Below are 22671 nucleotides of genomic sequence, written 5' to 3' on the forward strand. Positions count from 1 at the left end.
GGGAAGTACAAAATGGGTCTTCATCTGGCATGGCTTGAAAGTAGGATCCTAGGAGAAGAACACATTATTGTCACAGCAGCAGAGACAATTTACCCATCTGAGAACCCTCACCTTTTTGAGAACTAGGAAATTCTGCCAAACATACACACAAATAAATGCTAAAGCTGCCACTTATCCTACCCTGCAACCAGTGACATTTCCGTTGTGCCTGTATCAGCAATCCAGTACAAAGAATTGCCTTGGAAAACTAAAGGAGAGGGACACCATACATCAGCTACCCATCCTTGCACTCCCCCTTCTCAGTTCTGCAGATTTTGAATCACTTCCCAGGAGTTTGGATTTAGCCACAGATTTACTTTGATTGAAATGTGTTCATAACTCTCCACTTGTATCACACATGTACATGTCACCACATATCCCAACCCATCCAATCTAGACATTGAAAAGAGAGTCAGGAACTGTGTACCCACAAAAAAAGTAAGCTATTTATGACAGCAGCTGTAGTATAAATTCCTGCTCAAACATCCCCTACAACAGACTCAATTCTTCTTACAACCTCACTTCCAAACTTCCAGTCCCCTTCATGTATCTGGGCCTCCACAGAGCTTGCTGCTTTGCCTCTTTCACACATGCATCTGCTTGTGTGCTCACTTAGGCACAAGCAGATCCTTACACACCTCCAGTGCAACTATTTCAGAACTCTCAATCCTTTCTTAAATTCAGAAACCCCATTCCCAGACCCTCATACAACTCTGGCTGGGCCAAGTAGAGTAGTGTATTTGCAGCACTGGGCTGAGCTCTCCCTGCCCCTCTCTTCTAAAAGGAGAGCTCAGGGTATGCTCTTCATCCCTGTAGCCAAATACAGATCTTCATTTTCACCTAATTTTCACTAATGGTCTTCTCTCAGGTGTCATTCACACACAGAATCATTTAGGGAGGAGACCAAGGAAAGGAAGGGACTAACTGGAAGTGACTGAGTTTGATGGTTAGTTATGGAACTGAAGGGCATGAATTATGTTTCAGTGCTTCTGTAACAGTTTAAGATGGACCATGACCATCAGTAACAGCCCTGTAATACCAATATCCCTCACCAGTAATGTACTTACATTAACTAATTTCCTTGTGATCTGCACACCAGTACCCATTTCACTTCCCACAGGTTTCACTTCTGAAGATTTCTAGAAGAGAGCCAGTTCTCATATTAAAAGATGATTTAAGAATTCAGACCAAGACTACTACAAATGCAATCCCTTCCACTCAAACCTCTCTAAGGCAATCATCAAACCATGCCTTCACAAACATAAGCAAGGTACTCAATTTTATATTCTTTATATTTCCTAAAGAAATGCCAAATTATTTTCTTCCAAGAGTAATCTGGCACTGAGAGACATCAAGACCCAGATTAAATGAGGCCCATAAAGTGACAAACTATCATTTCACTCATGGGTAAGGAACTGGGAGTTTATTCCAGTTTCATCAGAAATTAAGACAGATCTGCATACTGACAGAGCAGATCCTTTGTCAACTCCACTGAATCGAGTGCATTTTGTGTCAATGTCCTGAACACCCTGATAACAAAAACAAATTCATATGCAACTGAGGAACTGCACACCATGCCCTATTTGCTTTTTGGCCATCATTTCAAGTAAAGCTCAGCTAAAAGTTTTATGCAGCAAAGAAAGGAAGAAATTCTTTTTCCACATCCCACACCGAAGCAGTAACCCCAGGGTAAGGCTTAACAGCTGATCTCCTGCATGTCTATTGTCCACTGTGCTGCAGTGAAGACACTCCATGGCAAAACACAGAGCAGCTGATCACAGAGATGTCTGCCAGATTTCTTCAGACATGGACACAATATCCGAGTTCAAACTTTTCTGATTGCACAATGGTACTGACATGATCAAGTCAAGTGTATTTGATGCCCTAATCACAAATGGCATTTTCTCACCTCAATCACATGTGGACGAACAGGTTTTCTCTCTTTTTTACTTCTGGCTATGCCCTTTAGAAATTTCTCTACTTCTTTAGATGCTGCTGGTATCTGCTGAGGTGCTGCATTCACAGAACATCTGTCAAAAATACATACCAAGTTTTTAAGTATGGTTTTGTGTTTTCAGGGAGTCTTTTATAATTTGTACCACTTTGTCTTTCTAAACATTTTCAATTAAATCATCAGAATGTTATGTCAGTGATCTCAGGTAATCATTAACAGAGAGAAAGGCAAAATATTCAATCTAGCATCTGATGTGAAAAAAAAAATTACAATCCAATTGTTCTTTTGCTCATCCTAGAACACTTTCAGACCAAAAGTTGAGCAGTAGCTGTCAAACCACTTCTGTGCACAAGACAGGACTAGCTCAGTTTTTCAAATAAAAAAGTATCTGAAGGAAAATAATTATAAATATAAAAAATACCTCTCTTTACAGGTAGGCCTAACATGGCTTCGAACACCACCAATATTTACATAATTTCATTTATCATTTCATGCTTTAAAAAACAAAACTTTAACTTATGTCACTTCAAACAGACCCATTTTGGGAACTAATGCATCTGACATTACACTCCTTAATGTGGTCTCTTTACTTTTTCCAATATATGCATAAAGCAAGTTTCAGAATGTCACTGCTTTCCTTCTAGGAATGAAACCAAACTATACTCAACTGTTACAAAACAATATAACAGTATTTGTCCAATGGGCAACTTGAAAGGAAAAACACAAGCAGATTTTTGGCTACTTCTGTAAAATCACACAGGTCACTAACAAGCTTTGGGTACAACTGTTACCTACAAAATTTGCTGTAAGTTTCTCAAACCCTTTAAAAACCGAACAAAATGAGCTACCATAGCACCATAGCTAATGCTCTGTAAGCAAGGGGAATTTAAATTAAACATTTCTGTAGTATTTCCACAGAAGTCCCATTTCATAAAACCCGAGTACACCATGAGGTGCACTGAGAAGAACATATTCACAGGCCATGGCCTCTCTTTAACCAAAATTCCCCTTTCTTTTCAGCTCACCTGATGTTGTCACTGTTTAATAAATACTTTTTAATGCGTGGTAGTTTGCGTAGTACTGGTTTAATATCAGGCATTTCTGCTATTCTCTTCATCAACTTCACCTGTGCAGGAAGGGAAGGCAGAAAGACCACAGATTAAACCAACAGGAAGAATTAACAAAAACCAGCCTGTAACTCCACAGTCAAGGATTTGGGCCTTGCTGAAGGGCATTATTAACTTCTCACCTGATCCATCCCACTGAACATTTCCTGCAGCTCTCCAGAAGGTGTAAGGTTTTTGCTGGCTCTAATAGAGGCATATAAATGCCCACAATCTGGAATGCCATTTGACAGCTCCTGGGCAGTCTTCTTAACCAGCACTCTGAAATGTTCTTCCTCCTCAAATCTTGGGCTGAAAAGGAACACAAACAGGTCTCATGCAAAAGGACACCAGTGAAACTTATTTTACTGAAACATTCATCATCCCAAGTTCAACAAAGTGCATTTAAACTGTTGGTTGTCCATTTAATCCACTATATAGTCATGCTTTTGATGCAATATGCAAATTTAGAAAGATAGAGATAGAATTATGGAAATAAATCCCAAAGTAGGACCTCTAAGAAGAGAACCCCAAAACACATGCAAGCCCACAAACAAACAAAATCCAATGTACTGTACTTGTTAAATATTTCACTCCATAAATTCATCATGTCTGGCAGATTTCTATCCAAGCACAGAGACGAAAAGAGCACACCCTGAAGGAAAAAAATAAACAAAACACAAAAAACCCTTCACACAAGACAACCACAGCAATGGCCCAAGAAATGCACGGTAACTTTTCACGGATATGATACAATGATGCCACCCTAATGCTACACATTACAAAATCACTTTAATGCAGGCTGTGCCGCTGAAATGAGAGCAGACATGAAATGTGATTTCTCTTCTCACAAAGCAAGCCTGGCAATTCCTCAATTTCTTCTTCTCAACACCAAGCAGCAGATCAGACACAAAATTTTGTATTTTTTCCCATGAAGTGCAAGTTCTGTTCTGGGGTGCATATTTCTCCAAGGAAATTTCTTTTCTTTAACTCCAGGATCCTCCAGGATCCATACAGAGCAGACCCCCAGCTAATTTGCAAAAATCTCAAGAAATACTGCAGAACTGTTATGCCCAATAGACAGATCTAATGATGCTGCCAACAGTGACATCATACATTAACAGCAAACTGTGTGCAGCACCACACCTTTCTGTTCCCTCCCTCTGCTTCCAAAATATTTTGGAGCACTCAAGAATACGGCGACAGATGCAAGTGAAGCACTGCCTTAGACACAACATCCACATCAAGCACTCCCCTTAACACAAAACACTAAGTTACTGTAATATCTAATTTATATCTTACAAGGACTTTCACTGCAAATTAGTTTGACCCTCCTCATGGAAGCCCTGACTGACCCTTAACTACAGAACTGTTCCTGCAAGTGTAACATCTGCAAGGTTATGGTTAATTTACCTGTTCATAGACATCCAGGTGTGAATCATCTGGAATGATATGTGGGCTGACAGACATACCACCTGTTTTTAGTTCTATTTTCTGGGCTTGTTCCCTGTAATCAAGGGCTCCACATCCCATCCTGTGAAAAACAAGAGAGATTTGTTTCCCTTTTCAGTGTATGCCAAAGCCAAAATCTATGTAGAATTAGTAAATTAGTCTGTTTAGGACAATACTAATTTAGTAACTAAACAATTTGGGGCATTATCAAGCAAACATAATACTTCATGTCTTATAAAAGCTTCCCACCAAGCTTTTCAATTAAAGCACCCTGCTAATTTAAAATGCTGTATTAAAAAGCATGCTTTATGTGCAGGCTTGCTATCAACATCCTTAAGAGCTATATTTAATAACATAAGTTGCTCTCATCAATAAAAACATATTCCTCCCAGCCCAGGTCACTTGTTCTGCTCCATGCTCCTGTTCCCCTGTGATGGGGTCACTCTTTCTGTCCCCACATGGCAAAATTGCACCAGAAGTCTATTCAAGCAAAAACTTTAATCTCTGCTAGGCTATTTCTCATTCATAGAAATTTTCCAAACTGTTGAGGGAACACTTGTGTTGACACTGGACAAAAAGGCAATGCAGAGACTGGTGAAGAAGGGGAAGCAATTTAGCAACACTGGGGAATAAAGAAGATTTTCTTCTGCAGGAAACCAACTTATCAGCCTTTCCCTTTTATAGTAAGAACAGATGCTGGAATTATTAAAGTCAGTACTAGTATTTTGGCAAGCTGTATTACAGCCTGTTGCTTCAGCTTCTAAGAAAGCAAACCTCTCACCTGGTAATGACGTTGCAGAAGAGTGGCACATATGGCTTGAGCTCCTCAGGAAGTGTGTTCAGGCTGGAAACAGCTCGGAAATAAACCACCCCATTGGTTGGCTGAGCACAGTACTGGACAGGGATGTCATCAGCTAGGGATTAAAAACAAAAGCAAAGAATAACCAGCAGCTTCCTACTACAAACACACAAAAGCAAAATGGTTTCTTACAAGAACACCCCATTAAGAATAATTTTCTGTTGGTGTTTCAGAGCCACTTCTTGTTTAAATTTTGCACATTATACTGAGCACTGGACCAAAGGGGTTTTTCTGGTTTTGTCCATAGTAAGGTAATGGACACATGGACAATTTGAAAAGAGAATTCTTCTAACAGAGGTCGTATTTTAGAAATAACAACCAAGTAGCAACTTGTTCCTGAAGAAGAAACAAGAAAGTTTTTCCTCCTTATTTTTGCCTTCATCTGTACAAGAATTGAGGAAAGCAGTTTCTTGTACTGTACACTCTTCCTGAACCAGGCCATCAGAATACAGACATTAGAATTTTCCCAAAACCAGGTCATTTTTTGCAACAAAATTAAACAGTCTTGACACTTGCTGATAAATTTTGAAGAAAAATGTCTGTCAGAAATAAGAATACTAAAGAACAGTATTTAACTGAAAAATTTTGACAGAACTGTAACCAAATTCAGAACTACCATCTCCTATCAGTCCCTGGGGAAACCACTAGCAAAGCAGGGACAAACAAGTGCTGAAGTTATGAGGAATTACAGTAACATTTTTTTCCTGTGGCTCCTCTATGTTGTATTCTGTAAAAAGCAGGTAGGGAGGGACAGTAAGGAAGGCTTGCTGCCCCAGCTGCCAAGAGTTATGCAACCTGGGTAAGCCTTTGGAAGTGAGGAGATTGCTCAAGAGCACTGAATGTGCCAGCCAAAGACTCCTCTGACTGCAGGGCAAGGTGGGAGCATGCCTGCAGCAGGGAGCTGCCAGCAGGAGCTCCTGCCAGCCCTGGGAAGGCCAGGAGGCTGCTCCATGTCCATGCTGCCCCTCACAGGTGATGGCTCTGTGGATCCACTGCCATGTCTGCCCAGAGGTGCTGGGCTGGAGTGGAGGAAAAAGAGCAACACTATGGGCCACAAAGCCAGTCCATGTGCTGGGCAAGGTGCCACAGCTGGCCAGCAGCCAGGGAACAACCCAACAATGCTGCTCTTTGGGATATGAGACAGTGGGGACACCAACCTGTGAGTGCTGTCTCCAGCACAGTGAAGGGGATTTTGGGCTCGATGTCAGACACTTTTAAAGCTGGGAGACAAGAGGTATCCTGAGGTTTGCTTTGAAGGGCAATTAATTCCAAACCTAGTCAGAAGAGAACAGCAAATTGTTCAAATTGTTATTTTCAGCTTGTAGTGAAAGTGCTGTCAAGACCTAAAATCTACTGATATGATGCACACCAGAAAAACTCAAGAGTCAAGTTTGGAGTCTTTTAATGGCAATTTTGCAAGTATTTTCCTAAAGCAAATTCTGTTGATTATCACGTAACAACAGCAAAGAGAACACTCTTGTTAGATTCTCTTTCCAATCTCCTCTTCACAGCCTGCTCACAGTAACATGCAATTTAATCTTTAAGTGACACCTGCCAGTCTGTCCTGTCACTCAGCAAGCACAGACCCAGACCTGGCAGATAAGGAGCTTCTTTCTAACCCAATCCGTTCCAGTTCTTACTCAAGTGCCCTGTCAGAACACTGATGCAGCTAAATTGTTGTGATTACTTTCACATTTCAGACACTAGCTGGTCATCTCTGAGTACTCTCAAATTTTCTCTGTAAGTAGAAAGCCTCCTCTGATTTCGTGCTCCCCTATCTACTGTCACACACCAAAGCTTCAGAAGATTAATGCCACATTTTTGGAGGATTTCTGTGACTAGACACTGCTTTAACAAAATTAGACGACTGCCCACAGTTTTCAAGCATAAGTTATTCTCCAGAGTAAGTTAAACCCAGCATTATTTTTATAGTTGGCTTTTCAACCAGAAAATATAAGAAATATAATTACAAAATGTAAGTTTTACAGGAGCATGGAGCAGACCTGATGCTCATAAATAAACAGCTTCAAGGTACATGGTAGGTAAGTATCTGAAGAGAGGGTGCCCAGAGGATGGAGCTTGGTGGTGCTGAGCAAAAGGACAGGAGGTAACAGGTAAAAACTGATGCACAAAAAAGTTCCAACTGAACACGAGGAAGAACTTTACTGTACAGTGACCAAGCATGGAACAGATTGCCCACAGAGGGTGTGGAGTCTCCCTCACTGGAGATATTCCAGAACCCCCTGCATGCAATCCTGTGCCACGTGCTCTAGGATGTCCCTGCCTGAGCAGGGAGGTTGGCCCGGAATACCCACTGTGGTCCCTTCCAACCTGACCCATTCTGGGATTCTGGGAATTCATCTCCCACTCAGTGCAGGTTAACATGGGAAAGAATAAACAGATTGGTATTTTAAAACAGTTTCCTTCCTTCTGCCCTAATGAAGACATTGATCATTCTATTTTTGACTGTTAAAACTAATGAAATATACCAACCATACACTGTAGTGTAAGCACTGCCCTGCATAGCCCTGTAACACATACACACAAATTTGCAATGAAAAAACTCCATCCCTTTCAGAGCAAATGCTGGAGACTGCCTGAGAATTTAAAATATTCTACAGAATAACAGCTAAAAAACTGTTATACAAGTAAAAATGTGAAAAAGCAAGTTAACCTTTTTCAAAGATTTGTGTTTTTTCTTCTTCAGAAAGTGCATTGACCTTTTTTTCCAGCTTTTCTGCTTCCATTTTAGCTTGTTTATCATGGTAGTCTTCCTCTGGACTCATTGACAGAGTCAATTTGTGCAGATTATCCTGCAGAAATAAACCCCAAAACAAAGCATTAATTCTGAGGGCAACTTCCTTGCCTCAGCTTATTGCTCCATCAGCAGCAGATAAACAGCCTGTGCATCATTTGGCTTGCATGTTATCAAAAGCATCACAACCACACAGACTGAGCCCTTGGTTTCACACAGAACAAGCTGCTGTGGGGAACAGGCTGCTCACCACTAGAACAAGCACTGACAGCCTTCTGCTAAGTTTCACTCTAGAGTCAGAATCCCTCAACAGCACACAGTACTCATTAGTTTAATTAAATCCATGTTAAACAACTGTACATAACACTACATGCCCTAAGTTTCATCTGGAGGGTGTAAGATGGGGAAATTCTGTTAAATGCAGGAGGGTTTGAATAAACACCTCTTTCAACCTGCCCAAGCTTGAGTGCACAGAGATCCCAAGTGATGTAGAATGTGCATGCCTTATCCTGCTCAGAAATGCTTTACACATCAGCCTCGCTGCCACAGAACTGCAGGCGTTACACAAGTGCCATAACTGCTGCTGAATTCTTCTTTGTTTACACCAGACTGTGGAATTTTAATATCAAAATTACTCAAGCAGCTTCCATTTTCAATAATAGGAAAGGGAGGCCAGCCAAAAGACAGTGACCTCAAAAAATGTCAATTTCAATGTAGGAGTCAAACAGCAACATCTGGCACTGACAGACACCAATAATTTGGGACAATGTAATCAGATTCTGTTTTATGAGTTTATTTCCTCGTGCCTGTGTGAAAAGACTACAGAAACCTGACTACAGAGTCAAACAGAGAAATGTGAGATTAACCAGCCATAGTAAAATGGACAGGATTAATAGCATTCTCCCCCTTGCTCCCTGCCTGCCTGCTTTAATAATTTCCCAGCACAAGGTACAACAGTGCATAACCTTATGATGTAAGAACATCCAATTATTCTCATCATTTCCTACTGAGATGGGCCTTTGCCCAACAGAATTGTAAAGGATATTCACAAAAACACTGCACCTGTACTTCTTCCCTACAGAAGCCAAAACTTTAAGAGCTCCCTACCACCTCCAGACACTAGTAAATGTTCTTAGAAAAACTGATTTCAACTGATGCTACCGACTCTTGGATTTTTTTTTGGAGTATATAAGAATCTAGCTTTACTCCAATCAGGGTGACAGTTACTTTTAATAAATCTGCCTTTCAAAACAAACAAGACAAACCCAACAAAAAAATCCACACCATTTTTGCATTGCTATCAGTGGATTTTTTTTTCCTGGAGTTAACTAATTCAGGGTTTCAGAACTATTCAGTGTTATAATGACTTTACTGGATATTTTTTATTTCTGCAAAAACTCCAGAAGAACATATGGAGAGGAAAAGAAGAGAAAGAGCATAAATTAATTGGCACTGACAGCAAGGTTCACACAGCAGTTCAATGAACATGAGGAACACCAAGACAATCTTACTTAAAACCAAATCCTTTGCAAGGAAAATGAGATACACCTTGCTATGTCAATACTAAGGAACACACCACGTCCAAAATTCTCTGTTCACATCTGAAATTCTCATCAGGAAGAAGATGTGCCCTTCTACAGGAATCACAGTTTGGTAAAACATTAGCATTCTATCATTCTATTAGATCTATTCTATCATTCTAACAGCATTCTATTAAATGTGTATCCAAATGACCAGCCAGATAATTTTTTTCCACTTTGAAAAGTGGAAACGTAAACCATTCAAACTAACATGTTTCATTTTAATATGTCGCTGTTCAAGCCACACCTAGAAACAGGCAATATGGTGATTAAAAAATTAGCCTTCAGTTTAACTTCAAATACAAAACTGTGTTTTAAAAATTAATACAAGATAACTTTCTGTAAGTTTGCCTACCTTAAAGTATGTTTTAACTTTTTCCTGAAGAAATCTGGGATTTTCTTTAAGACACTGCTTGAACTGAGAGACTTTATCTGCAATCTTCAGAAGCTCCACTGGATCCCCATCTTGATTCCAGCATGAGGCTATGTACTGAATGGAAAAGAGTAATTAGGTAAGCAGGACAATCTATTTGCATTTCTCTAACTGACAGCATCAGTGTTCCAAAACCACCTTAACACTTATACTTGAATAGCAGATACAGAGTGAGTAATCCTAACGTAGCTGTAGGGGGAAAAATATTGTTCAGACAAAAGTTCTATTCCATCATCACCCATCCCCTGTTCTCTCCATTCTTGCCTCTAATTTCACCATACCAAACCACCATTTTTTAAATTATTACCCTTTTTTTTGCATAGCTGCGCACATTTGGAAATATACTGTAATATTATTTGGTCCCTCACATTAAAATTAGTTTTTCAGCTCAAGAAAGAAGGAAAAGAGAAACAGGTGGTAGAGACAAAGTAGTACATATATACTACAGTTTTGTATCAGCTAGATGAAATGACTTATAGGAAGGTGATTCAAACACAAAGTATGCAAATTAGATGGGACTTTGCAGAAAGAAAATACTAAATAGCCAGAAATAGCCCCAGGATATTTCTTTTATTTTCTAATTTGAGTATGCTCAAATTGCTATTGAAATTTCTACAAAACAACTCAAGTGCAAGACAGCAAAAGTTTCTCCATTTCTACTCTGTGTGAATGGGGAAAAACAAAAACCAAAGTATAAAATCCCTGTCAAATCCACCTTCTCTTTTCTCACCTCTTTATTTACATGCAGGTTCATAAGCCTTTACCATTTTAAAATAATAACTATTTTTATCTATTCAGTGGAAATTCCCTAATATGATACAAAGCAGAGCATTATTTTAGAACATGCTTGAGCTAATTCTCCTGGAATAGAAGCAGTCACTCCTTACTTGAGATTGCTGTCATTACAACAGTTCAGTCCTGGTTCTCAGGAGGCAGCCTGAAAGTTTAACCATGTATCTAAGAGCATTGTCCAAGCAGTTTTTGGGCACTGACAGGCTTGGGGCCATGACCACTTCAGTGCCATGGCTCATCCCTGGTAGCTCAGCTCCACAAAGCCATTCTCTCTGCCCCTCAGAGCAGGATGTGCGGAGGATCAGAAGGGTGAAAGTGAAGGAACTCATGTGTTGGAATAAATGCACTTTAACAGGTAAAGCTCAAGCAGAGCAAGCCAAGGAATTAATTCCCTGCTTTCCAGGGGCAGGCAGACGATCACCATGCCCAGGACAGCAGGGCTCCATCACATCTACTGGTGACCTGGGAAGACAAACACCACCACTCCAAACAAGCCCTCCTTTCTTCTTCCCTCAGCTCTTAGTGCTGAGCAAAGTGTGGGACAACCCTTGGGTTATTTGGGGCTGGCTGTCCCCTGGTGTCCCCTCCCAGCTCCTTGCCCATCACCAGCTTCCTGGCTGGTGGGGTGAGGGGGACAAGCAGAGAAGGCCCTGACACTGTGCCAACAGTGAGCAATAATGAAAACACCCCTGTGATATCAGCACAAACCCAGAACACAGCCCCCTCCAGCCACTGGGAGGAGATTTAACTCTATCCCAGCCACCTGGGAGAGCTTGATCCAATGTCTGACCACCCTCTTGTGAACAGCTTTTTCCTAATATCAAAACTGATGCCACTTATCTTGACTTTAACAGGACCTTTGAAAGTTCCACACAACATCCTTCACTGTTAGACTGGAAAGATATGGATTTGATGGATGGACTATGGGATGGATAAGGAATTGGCTGGATGGTGACATGCAAGCAGCTGCACTCCAATGGCCAGCATCCAAAGGGAGATCAGTATCAAGCACTGCCTGTGCCTCAGGGGTCTGTACTGGGTACAACACTATCGAACACCTTTATTTATTACACAGCCAGTGGCACTGAGGGCACTCACAGCAGGTTTGCAGATGACACCAAGCTGAGAGGTGTGGTGGACACTCTGGAGGGAAGGGATGCCATCCAGAGGGAGTTGGACAGGCTTGAGGAGTGCACCTACATGACCCTCATGAAGTTCAGACAAGGCCAAGTGCAAGGTCCTGCACGGAGGCTGGGCAATGACCAATAATCAGTACAAGTTTAGTGACTTAAGGTTTGAAAGCAGAGCTGTAGAGAAGGGCTTGGGGATATTGATAGATGAGAAATTGGAAATGAGCCCACAATGAGTGCTCCCAGCCCAGAGAGCCAATTGTATCCTGGGATGCACCAAAAGAATCAGGGCCAGCAGGGTGAGGGAGGTGATGCTGTCCCTCTACCCCACTGCCATTAGAGCCCATCTGAGGTCCTACATCCAGCTCTGGGGCCTGCAGTGCAAGACAGACATTCACCTGTCAGAGGAGGCCAGAGAAGGACCACAGAAATGATCAAAGTGCTGGAACACCTCTCCTACAAAGACAGGCTGAGAGACTTGAGGCTGTTCAGCCTGGAGAAGGAAAGGGTTTTGAAGATATCTTACTGTGGCCTTTCAATACATGAAGGGGGCTTATAAAAGGACTTTTTACACATCATGTACAGACAAGACAAGCAGCAATGGTTTAAAACTGAAAGACATCAGATTTAGATTGGACATAAAGAAGTTCTTTACTATGAGGGTGGTGAGACAATGGAACAGGTTGCTGACAGAAGCTGTGGGTGTTCCATTCCCTGGAAGTGTCTGAAGACATGTCAAAAGTGCTCTGAGTAACTAGATTTAGTGAATGATGGCCCTGGTTATTGCAGGGAGGTTGAACCTGGGTGATCTTCGAAGGTCCCTTCCAAAACAAACCATTCTATGATATCTATGATCACTTTAGTTATAACTAAGTCCCTGTAACTAGTCCCTCTTCAAAGCCAACTTCTAAAACATGACTTTAGGGAAACAAACTGAAACATAACTCTCCTCTAAGGGAGTATTAACACTAAATGCTGCAAGACTGGTCTTTCAAAGCAAGAAATATTCAAGAGGTTTCTTTTCTACAATGAAGGTGAATCGATTTCAAGACTTAAAAATGTTGATTAAGTTAAAAGGGATTAAGTTATCTGCATAAATATTTCATCAGACAGAATTACAACATCTGAAGACACGCCAGATTACTGACTGTTAAAGTCAGGCATATTTTGCCAGATTTACCATGAAACATGACAGGCATTTAAACATCCACAATTTGCCTATTTGGCTGTATGGCAATCTGTTTTGAAACAGCTTTTGTTTGTGCTCACCCATTTACAAATCTCCTGTTAATCCAGGGTTCTGCTTCTTTGCCTAACTGTATATATCTAGGAATGAAACCCTGCTGATGCAAAGAATATACATCACCTGAAAGACAGAAAGCAAAAGAGCCACTGAGGAGCTGAAGTTGCTGCAGAGCAGAAAGGAACAGAGGAGATTAAAGAATGAGTGGCTGCAGGAGACCCTGATTTCCACAGTGACTGCAAATGCTGCACCTCCCTCATTCCAAATAAAAGATGACTTGCAGACTCCTTCAAGACACAACATTCTGCTGTGGAATGGATTTTCTGTAACAGTTTGGTATTAAAATTTGAGGCCAAGAATTGCATTACCGTACATTTTCCCTCATGAATCTAGAAATTAACTTGCAGCAGTACAATCCTGAAGTCCACAGAAAAATACAGTCCTTCTATTTGGCTTTTAGAAAACACACAGGCATCTAGCCAAAACACACAGTTCCCAGAGCCAGTATGATATGGCCCTCACAGAATAACCAGTGCTACTGCAATCAAAGCTGCTATTCAGGCAAGACAACAGGCTCACTGCCCGATTAACTCATACAGTGGGAAGTCCACAGACAGTCTGACAGCTATTGAAAAGAAAGATGTACACAATATGACAAAGGAAGAGCCCTTAAGTGGGAAGTTTTACATATCAGGGGCCAATAAAATGACCCTGTATTTTATAAAGACAGAGGTGGTAGATTTTTTGTAACTATTCTTAAAAGAAATACACACACACAGACTTACAGATGTCAGGGCAAGTCCAAAACTCGTAGACTGATGCTTCAACTGTATTTCAATTTTGTGAAGTAGAGCTTCAATCCTATCTTCCTCAAATCCTTTCCTTTGGGAAGGGGTGATGAGAGAAGGAAATCATATCCATTAACACTGATCACTAAGTGAAGTTACGAAAATGAATTATTAGATCAATAAAGGAAGCATTACAACATAATGCCTTTCACACTGAATTAAAACTGATAGGAAATAATGTAATCATGTTGTATCATTTAGAGAAACTGAACTAACATCATTAAACTCCTGAAGGTTTCATTGATGAGAACAAACTACAATAAAGGAAGCAGCAGACACAAGTTGTAAGAGTATTGAACAATATTATTTCTGCTTTGGTGCCTTTATGGTAATATAACTAGATTTTTAAGGCATGTTATTATATACAAATCTGTATTATTACATGCCTACACATTATTATATTAACTATGATTATTCTGAAAACTTTAGCATTACTCACGCAATAACTTCATCGACTGTTCTGTCAATGATCTGCTTCACAGTATCAATGTCTCTTTCAGCAATACCCTGTAGACCCACACTGAAATAAGCTTCTCTTGTTGAGCCATTAAACCTAGAGTAAAACATAACCAACTCAGAGACAAGTACTAGAACTTAAGCATTAAAGCTGTCAACAAAGGCAAGTGAAGGAAAAAAATACCCATTGTTTCCACATACATAAACACACAAGATTTAAAAGCTCGATAGGAAGTAAAATAATTACCAAAGGAACAAGAGATTGAACTTAAAAACATTTTTTGTTCAATCTCAGTAGTAGTAGCCACTTAAGAAAACCCACAGCATACGGTTTTAGAGAAAGAAAAACAGTGACAGAAGTAAAGCCGGAATTTTCTGTTCATCTTCCCATTCAATCTGTAATTTCTTTTAGGTACAGAAGTGTTTTTAAGGTGGAAATTTTAGCTGTGTGTAACACCAAACACATACATTTTACTTAAGCAGGTGAGTGCAACAGTACTTCTAAAGCAGTATTTGTAAAGTAAGTGGTTAAGGTTAAGTTTTCCACATTCACTGCAATTGTTATCAACTGTACTAAAAAATTTATAACAGTAAAGACAATTCTGTCCAAGTTGTCAGGCAGGGTTAACCACAAAGCTCATCTTTACAGAGACAAAATGGCACTTGCAGAAATACAGAACAAAGCAGTTCAAAGCCAACAAACAAGCAATAGGTGCTCAATGCACTAGTAAAAACCACTATTACACTTTTACTACTGCTCATGCACTAGTAAAAACCACTATTACACAAAACCACTTCTGTCTAAAAACTACAGAAGGAATTCAATGGCAGGCTCAGGCTCTGGATTCTGCAACACTCATCTCTGGGCTCAAACTTATGCTTGTAGATTCATCAGCACAGCCACTAAGACAAATTAAAGCCAGTTCACTGAACTGTTCAACTTTATATCAATCCAGCCAACCTGGAAAAGAACCAGCTGACAAAAAATACAACATAATCCCTACTTCAGTGTCTAAAGAAGGATTTCTACTGCCATGCTCTGGAATATTAAGACGTCTACATGGCACTGGCATGTATGACAAAGGACTTGCACAAAGCCAACTACTTCATGTAGAAACTGGTCAAGCCAGGCAGAGTAAGACATTAAAATTATGGATGAGCATAATAAGGTTTTCCACTGAAACACCTGAGAGAGCCACTGGAGAAAAAGGCATGATTTTTGTCATCCCAAGTCTAAAAATCAGGCAGATGAATCACGCCTGGGAAGCACTTCCTTCTCTGTGCTGACAAAAAAAGCAAAATGTGATGAGCAGCTGAGCCCAAGTTCAGGGCAGATAATGCACCCACTCTCAGCCTGCAGCGTGCTCAGGAGATGGGCTGGGAGCTGCAGCTGGAAGCAAGGACTGGGAGCTGCAGCTGGAGCAAGAGTCAGCTGAAATACCCTTTTGTAATGACCCTGAGATTAGCTCAGTTGGTTAGAGCATGGTGCTAATATCACTGAGGTTGTGGGCTCCTTCCCTGCATAGGCCATTTACTTAAGAGATGGACTCAATGATCCTTCCAACTAACAATATTCTGGGCAATATTCTGTACTGAGGTGCTGGCAAGATAACAGCACCTGGTAGCAGAAAGACACATTTGTGACAAGCTTAACTACTACTAAACCATAGAATTAAAGCAATTTAAGCAACATGGTTACAAAGAAGAGCTCTGTAACCTCACAAACACTTCTGAGTAATACTTAAATGTCCAGGATGAAAAATTTAGGCACTGAAGGTATTCCATATTTTATCCTATCTATCCAATTTTTTGGTTCATAAGCTGTAAACAATACAACTGATTAAACCAACTCAGCTTCTATCCAAGTACTTTGATGAGACAGAAGTTACATCTGAGCATACTTTACAGTTCACCAGGAGAAACCCTTACAATGCTTTAATATTAAAATAAGATTACTCTGGTGTAAATGGCTAGTATAAGAGATGAGTTCCTCCAACTTAGAAGTTCTTTTTAGTTTTTCTAACATTGCTTATAGTGATGAAATGTGAACTGCAACACTTACCCAACATCAGGAGAAAAATCTGTACCAACACCAGACTCAATTAAGGCTTTGTAAAAAGGAGAATTCGGCCCATCAACCAACAGTGAAGACAAAAGGCTTAGGGTGAATGTTTCAAAAGTGTCTGTAATGCTGAAGAAAAACAATTAGTTCTTAAAAACCATAAAACCATATATAACACCCAGTATCACTGAGTCCATGTCAAAAGAACTAGAAAACAAAGGTAAATGGAGCAAGGGAGAAATAATTGTCAGCTGTGAAGCCAACATCAGACCCTAGGGAAATAGGAGGGCTCCACATCTTTCACTTGTTATAACTACCAGGAAAGCAACTTAAATTGGGCTGCAAGGGGAGATAAGTTAGCAGCAGGGTCATACAGAAGAGCCTGCACATGGCAGGAAACTGAAAGGAAGACAATGTTTTCAAATGTCTCATCCACTGAACAGTTCTGTAAAGTAACATCTGATTTTTCTTGTGTCTATCCACTAAAGCAAATTATTTAGCAATTACACTTTTGTTTACTAAAGCAGGACTGATCTATTTTCCCCTGGAATTATTTTCTTTAGAGATGACATTTATCAAGAGGGACTGGGGACAAGAAACATGTCTGCACCTTGCTTTAAGATCTAAAATGAACCTTTTATTCAGAATTTCATTTTGATGTACTTACTCTGTCAACAAGTAGCTGACACTGACAGTAGTCTGCTTGGAAGGATCAGCAGCAAAGGAGTCTAAGCCACATGTTACCCTGTGTTCTCTCTATAAAGTACAATAAATGATACACAATAAACTCACAGCAGAAGTTACAAACAAAAAATAACTTGCATCTTCATAGCATCATTTTTCCAATTATTTAAAATAATTTCACAGATGCTCATGAATAAATTCAAGATCCATGAACAAATACACAAACATACACTAACTTGAAAAATGAGTGGCATCTCAATGTTTAAAAGTGGACAACACAGGAGAGACTGAAGAAAGTCTGGCCATAAATAACATTCTGAGCTATTTTTGAAAGAAATGTTTACACTTCTGGACAAGCCAGGGAGGAAAATGAGGAGGGGGGAGGAAGAGAACATGAAAATTATTTTTGACACCAACATTTGGAAGATTAGGTATCATTAGAAAGCATATTTCCTGACACTAAGAACCAGTATTTCTTTCATTAGTCCTAAATGCTTTCCATTCGTAAGTGCTTCGGTGTATCAAATGACAAGGGACTTGAAAATTGGAAATAAGAAAAACAACTGCAGGCAATCATCACACTATGGAAACTCAAACGTAACTGTAGTTTGTCCCCCATGTAACCAAAAATAAAAATACTTTGGCTCATTTACACAATTCTAAACAAATGAGTAACTCCAGCAGGTTAGGTTAAAATATTAATGTGGGAGGTTTTCGGGTTTAGTGCTGTTTGTTTGTTTGTTGATTTTACTTACAGGCTTATCCCAGAGTTTCTGTTTTGGGATGTCTGTATTTGATTCAATTCTTTCAAACTTTGCCAATGCTTCCTCATGTATTTGCTTCAGATGTTGCTCCAGTGGAAAATTACCGTAAGTGAAAAATCTGCATTTCAAATAAAATATTGGGATTAAACACTTGATTTAATATGAAATTTACAGTAGCTATCTGTATTATACTCTGAATTTCATGTGCTTTCCAGTAATTCTGTTACATCTGGAGTGGAAAATAGTTTGGTGGGTCTTCAACCTATGCAACATATATAAATTTCACAATCTCTTGATAAAAATCCACATTTCTCAGCTTGTGGGCCACAAAACACCTTATTATTTTCATCATGTTTAGTTTTATTATGTTCAAATTTGTTCAGTTGCAGGTATATACAATGTTCCAGAAAAAAATTATTAGTAATTGAAGCCAGAAACCCAGTGCTCATAAGTTTCAGAAGACAAAATTCTCATAGTCCTCACACTTTAAGTATAAAATACAGTGATCCATGCCCTAGGTTTTTTCTGTCTACAAAACACGGCTGGGTTCCATGGGTCACTCCACCAAACACATTCCCACACCTAAAGGACTTCCACAGGACCAAATATGAGCACAAGCTGTGCCTCAGGTAAATCTCATCCCCTGACTAAAATCTCAAAACCAGTACAGCAGAATACTTGGGACGATGAGAAAAATCAACAGATTGTAAAGTCACTGTCAAGACACAAGCGGATGTTCCACAAGTGAATTAATCAAAATAACAGATTGGCCACCAAATCAGTACAGGAGAAAGAATTATTTCCCTGCATGTAACCTTCAAATCGACTTCCAGTTTAAATACCTTGTTAATATCAACCAAATCAGTACCTGAATCAAATGATTATCCATTATTTAGAACTCACTACAGTAATAGGTGATGCAGGAGGAAATGAAATCATTCTTTTTTAACTTCTAACTCAATCTGTGTTACTTCAAAGAGGACGGGAACCCTTAGATTAATCTCTGCTGCTTACATCTCAACCCCCTGATATTATTGCTAAATGCTTATTAGTACATTCCCTTTTCCCCCAGCTCATATGGAGGTTCAGGTCTGCATGATCAGGCAAACAGACACACTGGAGAAAATCAGACACCTTTCCCTCCTGTTTTCAATTCACTCTTCACTGCTCTTTCTAGAAAAAATTCCTTGCTTACATGCTGTTCTAACTGCTGTAGGGCACACTTATCTTTGTTGCTGGCCATGTGGATAAGAACACTGTGCTTCTGGTTTTCTCCTCACAAAAGTACAAAGAAAGCACTAACCCAGTAACCTAGGAAGTTAGTCACCAATCTCACATACCTGGAATTGCTTGGATGATAATGTGTGGCATGGAACTGCTTAAGCTGCTCCCATGTGAGGTCAGGAATACATAACGGATCTCCACCAGAAATGACACCATAAGTGTGATCAGGAAGGATTTTGTTCTGCAGGTGTTGTGCAAATATCCTCTCATTATCTGTCTTAATAGGAAAACACCACATTTCAGTGAAAGCCATCAAAACACATTTAAAAGAGAAAAGGTGCTCAATAATAAGATCTCAGAGCTCTAACTTACACAACCTCCCACATGCAGTCCCATGTACTCTAACAAAACGAGCTATGGTTCCATACTAATGTAAGAGAATATTTTACAATAAAATCCATTAACAAAGTGCCTTGCTATATGTAAACAAACTTTTGACAGGTTACCTTAAAAAATTAAAATCTAGGCAACGGTGTTGACTTTACTGAGGATTTAAATTTTCAAAGGGAGGAATGGCAATCTCTGGTGCAATAATGCCATTGATAACCTACAGCTGAAACTACTTCACTGTAAGAACTCAAACGAAACATCCACAAAACTTACAAATGCCCCTTTCATTTCATTAAAAACAACTCCTTTGAAGACTAGAGGTGTCTGAGGATCAGCTGGGTTCTCATGTTCTAACCTCCAACCTTCTTGCCTGAAAAATTAATAACAGACAATGTTGAGAGTTTGAAGGTTTTGCTGATTTGGGGGTGGGGGGGAAGCTTTTTATCTTGACTTTAACAGGATCTTTAAATTTAAAGTTTGCATACATCTCAAACTGTCTTACCAGAAATCTAGTTGACGTAGGCATGGAAAGAAAGCTGCATCCAAATACACTGACAGGAGGTTCTGAAAGTCCTTGGGATTTTGTGTTGAAAATGGATAGAGTGTGTAATCACTAGCTGCATACAAATAAACACAAAAATAATCAGAACTTTAGAAAGTTTAAGACATGTTTTGCCCTTGTTGATTTTTAATTTCTCATCCATATAAATATCTGGAAGAGAAGAAATGTACTAGATGAACTGTATTTTTGCTGAGGAATACACATTTTTAACATGCAGCTATTTTACCATGAAAACTTTGCTTTAGCCATATATCCATATAAATAATTAAATGTATTTTCGGATAGTATAAAGCTCCAACTCTACTGGGATTTTGTAACTGACAAATGAACAATACTTATTTTGCTGTCTTGCCTTGTTAACTTTTTAATGCCCCACAACATTCACACCCAATAATAATGGCTCTCCAAAGCCAAATTAAGGAGAGCCAACAGACAGCTCTATTGCAATAAAACCTCATGCACTTTAAGTGGCATTATTTCCTTTGGACTTACCTGTGAATGCATTCATAAAAGTGGACAGTGACCTGTTTAACATTTTAAAGAAGGGGTCTCTGCAGGGATACTTTTGGGAACCACAGAGCACCGTGTGCTCCAGAATATGCGGGACGCCGGTGCTGTCCATCGGAGTGGTTCGGAACTGGATACTGCAAGAGAGAGCACAGGGAGGGATGCAGTCACTAGGAGGAGGAGTGCACCCACTCCTGCCTGCACCTGAGATTTATGGCAGCATCATCAGGGCCTAACAGCTAACATGGCACACGCCAGATACAGAGTCTGACTTCTTCAGACTCCCGAGTGCTCAGCCATCTTTTTCAGAGGGAGTACAGCCTCTGCACTTCTATTTCTGGAGTCAGTACAGAAGTTTTCAGCACAAGAGTAAACACATTTATTTTTATCGAAAAGGCTCAAATAAAACAACTTCATGGAAGGTTATGGTTGCATAATCTCTGTCTCTGAAAGCTTTCAAGGCAGGAACTAGACCTGAATTTAACACTGATCCTGTTTTGAGCAGCAGATTGAACAACAGACTTCATGATATCTCTTCCAACCTGAAAAATTCTAAGAAGCCCCACAAAGGAAGTACTGTTCTCCCTGTTATCACAGAATAATCCAGCCATGATGCCAGATTACAACTGAAAAAACAAAAGGTGATGTGGAGATTGAATGTGCAAAACTTACAGTAATGTCTTACCTGAACAGATTATTGGAGTCCTCCCGAGCCACATGTAAATACCTGGCTCCTGTACCATCGTGACTAAGCTTCACTGCAGTCAGGAACAGCTCAGGAACAGCTGTCACCTGCATTGGAAGAAAACATCTGTATTGCAGTGTGACTTCAACTAGGTCAAATAAATCATGCATGATATAGGAATTACAGTTGTTAGCCTTATACATTACACTGGCTTAGACAGCCTGAAAAAAATTTTTGCTCCTGTGCTTTGAAGGGAAAAATAATTACGCAAATGGAAAATAAAATTTAAATTAATTTTTTAACCCAATGAAAGTATACTACCACCAAGGAACCATACTCTTATAAAAACTCAATCTGTAATACAAAAAGAAAAGGCATATATTCAAATGTCAATGGCTAGAAAAGATACAGAAAAAGCAAGGACACTGTTATACCACTAGCTCTGTCACTAGCAATCACTTCCCACAAATAACCTTTACTCTCCACTCCTGCTTTTTTCCTTTGAAAAAGTAGAAAGAAATTCAACATATTTCCATGGTAGCTTTCCAACACAGGTATTAAAAGCATCGTAGAAAATAACACTGTTACTTGAATACGTTTATCAAAACACATTCACACAGTGAAATCCTGTTATCTGTCAGGACTTTTAGAAAGCCACACCTACTGGTCATATCTGCAGCAGACACATCTGCAGCTCGTGGGGTGCAGTATTTACTCCAGAATTAGCTCCCTATCAGAAAATCTATTAATGGCACCTAAAGTATTTGTTGGCAGAGAAGTAACTACAAGGAACTCCTGAATCATTTTTACGACTGACCATTCAAAGCAAGTATTTAATGCGCAGACGCCGGGCCTCACCCAGTGCCTTGTAAGCCCGGGGAAGTTTATGCACACATGCAGAGCAAACGCCGGCGGCGGCGGCGCTCACCTGCTTCACGGTGAAGCCGTGGATCTGCTCTCCCACCCGGTACTGCAGCGCTCTCTCGTTCGCGGCAATGCTCTTCCACCTCCACGCCCTCCGGCTCAGCGACCTGAAACGACATAAAATTCCCTCTGAACAAACGCGCTCCGGCCGGCGGTGCCGTCAGCCGCGACCGACACCGGCCCCGGCGAGCAGGGCCCTGTGCCTGGGCAGGGGCTCGGGGCCCC

General features: G+C 40.1%; 1 protein-coding gene across 1 annotated transcript in view; it reads right to left on the reverse strand.

Annotated features, from left to right (window-relative positions):
• PITRM1 (pitrilysin metallopeptidase 1) overlaps positions 1–22567 on the reverse strand; it is a 27185-nt gene extending 4618 nt beyond the window's left edge. Inside the window, exons 1-22 of the mRNA XM_031061696.1 lie at positions 22451–22567; positions 21523–21629; positions 20823–20974; positions 20271–20385; positions 20042–20138; positions 19495–19655; positions 18146–18272; positions 17374–17462; positions 16707–16835; positions 14628–14741; positions 14126–14222; positions 10098–10232; positions 8082–8220; positions 6565–6681; positions 5330–5462; positions 4510–4630; positions 3675–3751; positions 3243–3408; positions 3019–3119; positions 1949–2069; positions 1107–1178; positions 1–48 (exon numbers count right to left, since the gene is read on the reverse strand). The exon at positions 1–48 is cut by the window's left edge and continues 26 nt beyond it. Coding sequence (XP_030917556.1) covers positions 1–48; positions 1107–1178; positions 1949–2069; positions 3019–3119; positions 3243–3408; positions 3675–3751; positions 4510–4630; positions 5330–5462; positions 6565–6681; positions 8082–8220; positions 10098–10232; positions 14126–14222; positions 14628–14741; positions 16707–16835; positions 17374–17462; positions 18146–18272; positions 19495–19655; positions 20042–20138; positions 20271–20385; positions 20823–20952 — 2289 coding nt within the window. The 5' untranslated portion in view covers positions 20953–20974; positions 21523–21629; positions 22451–22567. The remainder of the gene's footprint in view (positions 49–1106; positions 1179–1948; positions 2070–3018; positions 3120–3242; positions 3409–3674; positions 3752–4509; positions 4631–5329; positions 5463–6564; positions 6682–8081; positions 8221–10097; positions 10233–14125; positions 14223–14627; positions 14742–16706; positions 16836–17373; positions 17463–18145; positions 18273–19494; positions 19656–20041; positions 20139–20270; positions 20386–20822; positions 20975–21522; positions 21630–22450) is intronic.
• Positions 22568–22671: the final 104 nt, after the last annotated feature.

This window comes from Geospiza fortis, unplaced genomic scaffold (genome assembly GCF_000277835.1).
Source record: "Geospiza fortis unplaced genomic scaffold, GeoFor_1.0 scaffold270, whole genome shotgun sequence".
In the NCBI taxonomy this organism is placed as follows: domain Eukaryota; kingdom Metazoa; phylum Chordata; class Aves; order Passeriformes; family Thraupidae; genus Geospiza; species Geospiza fortis.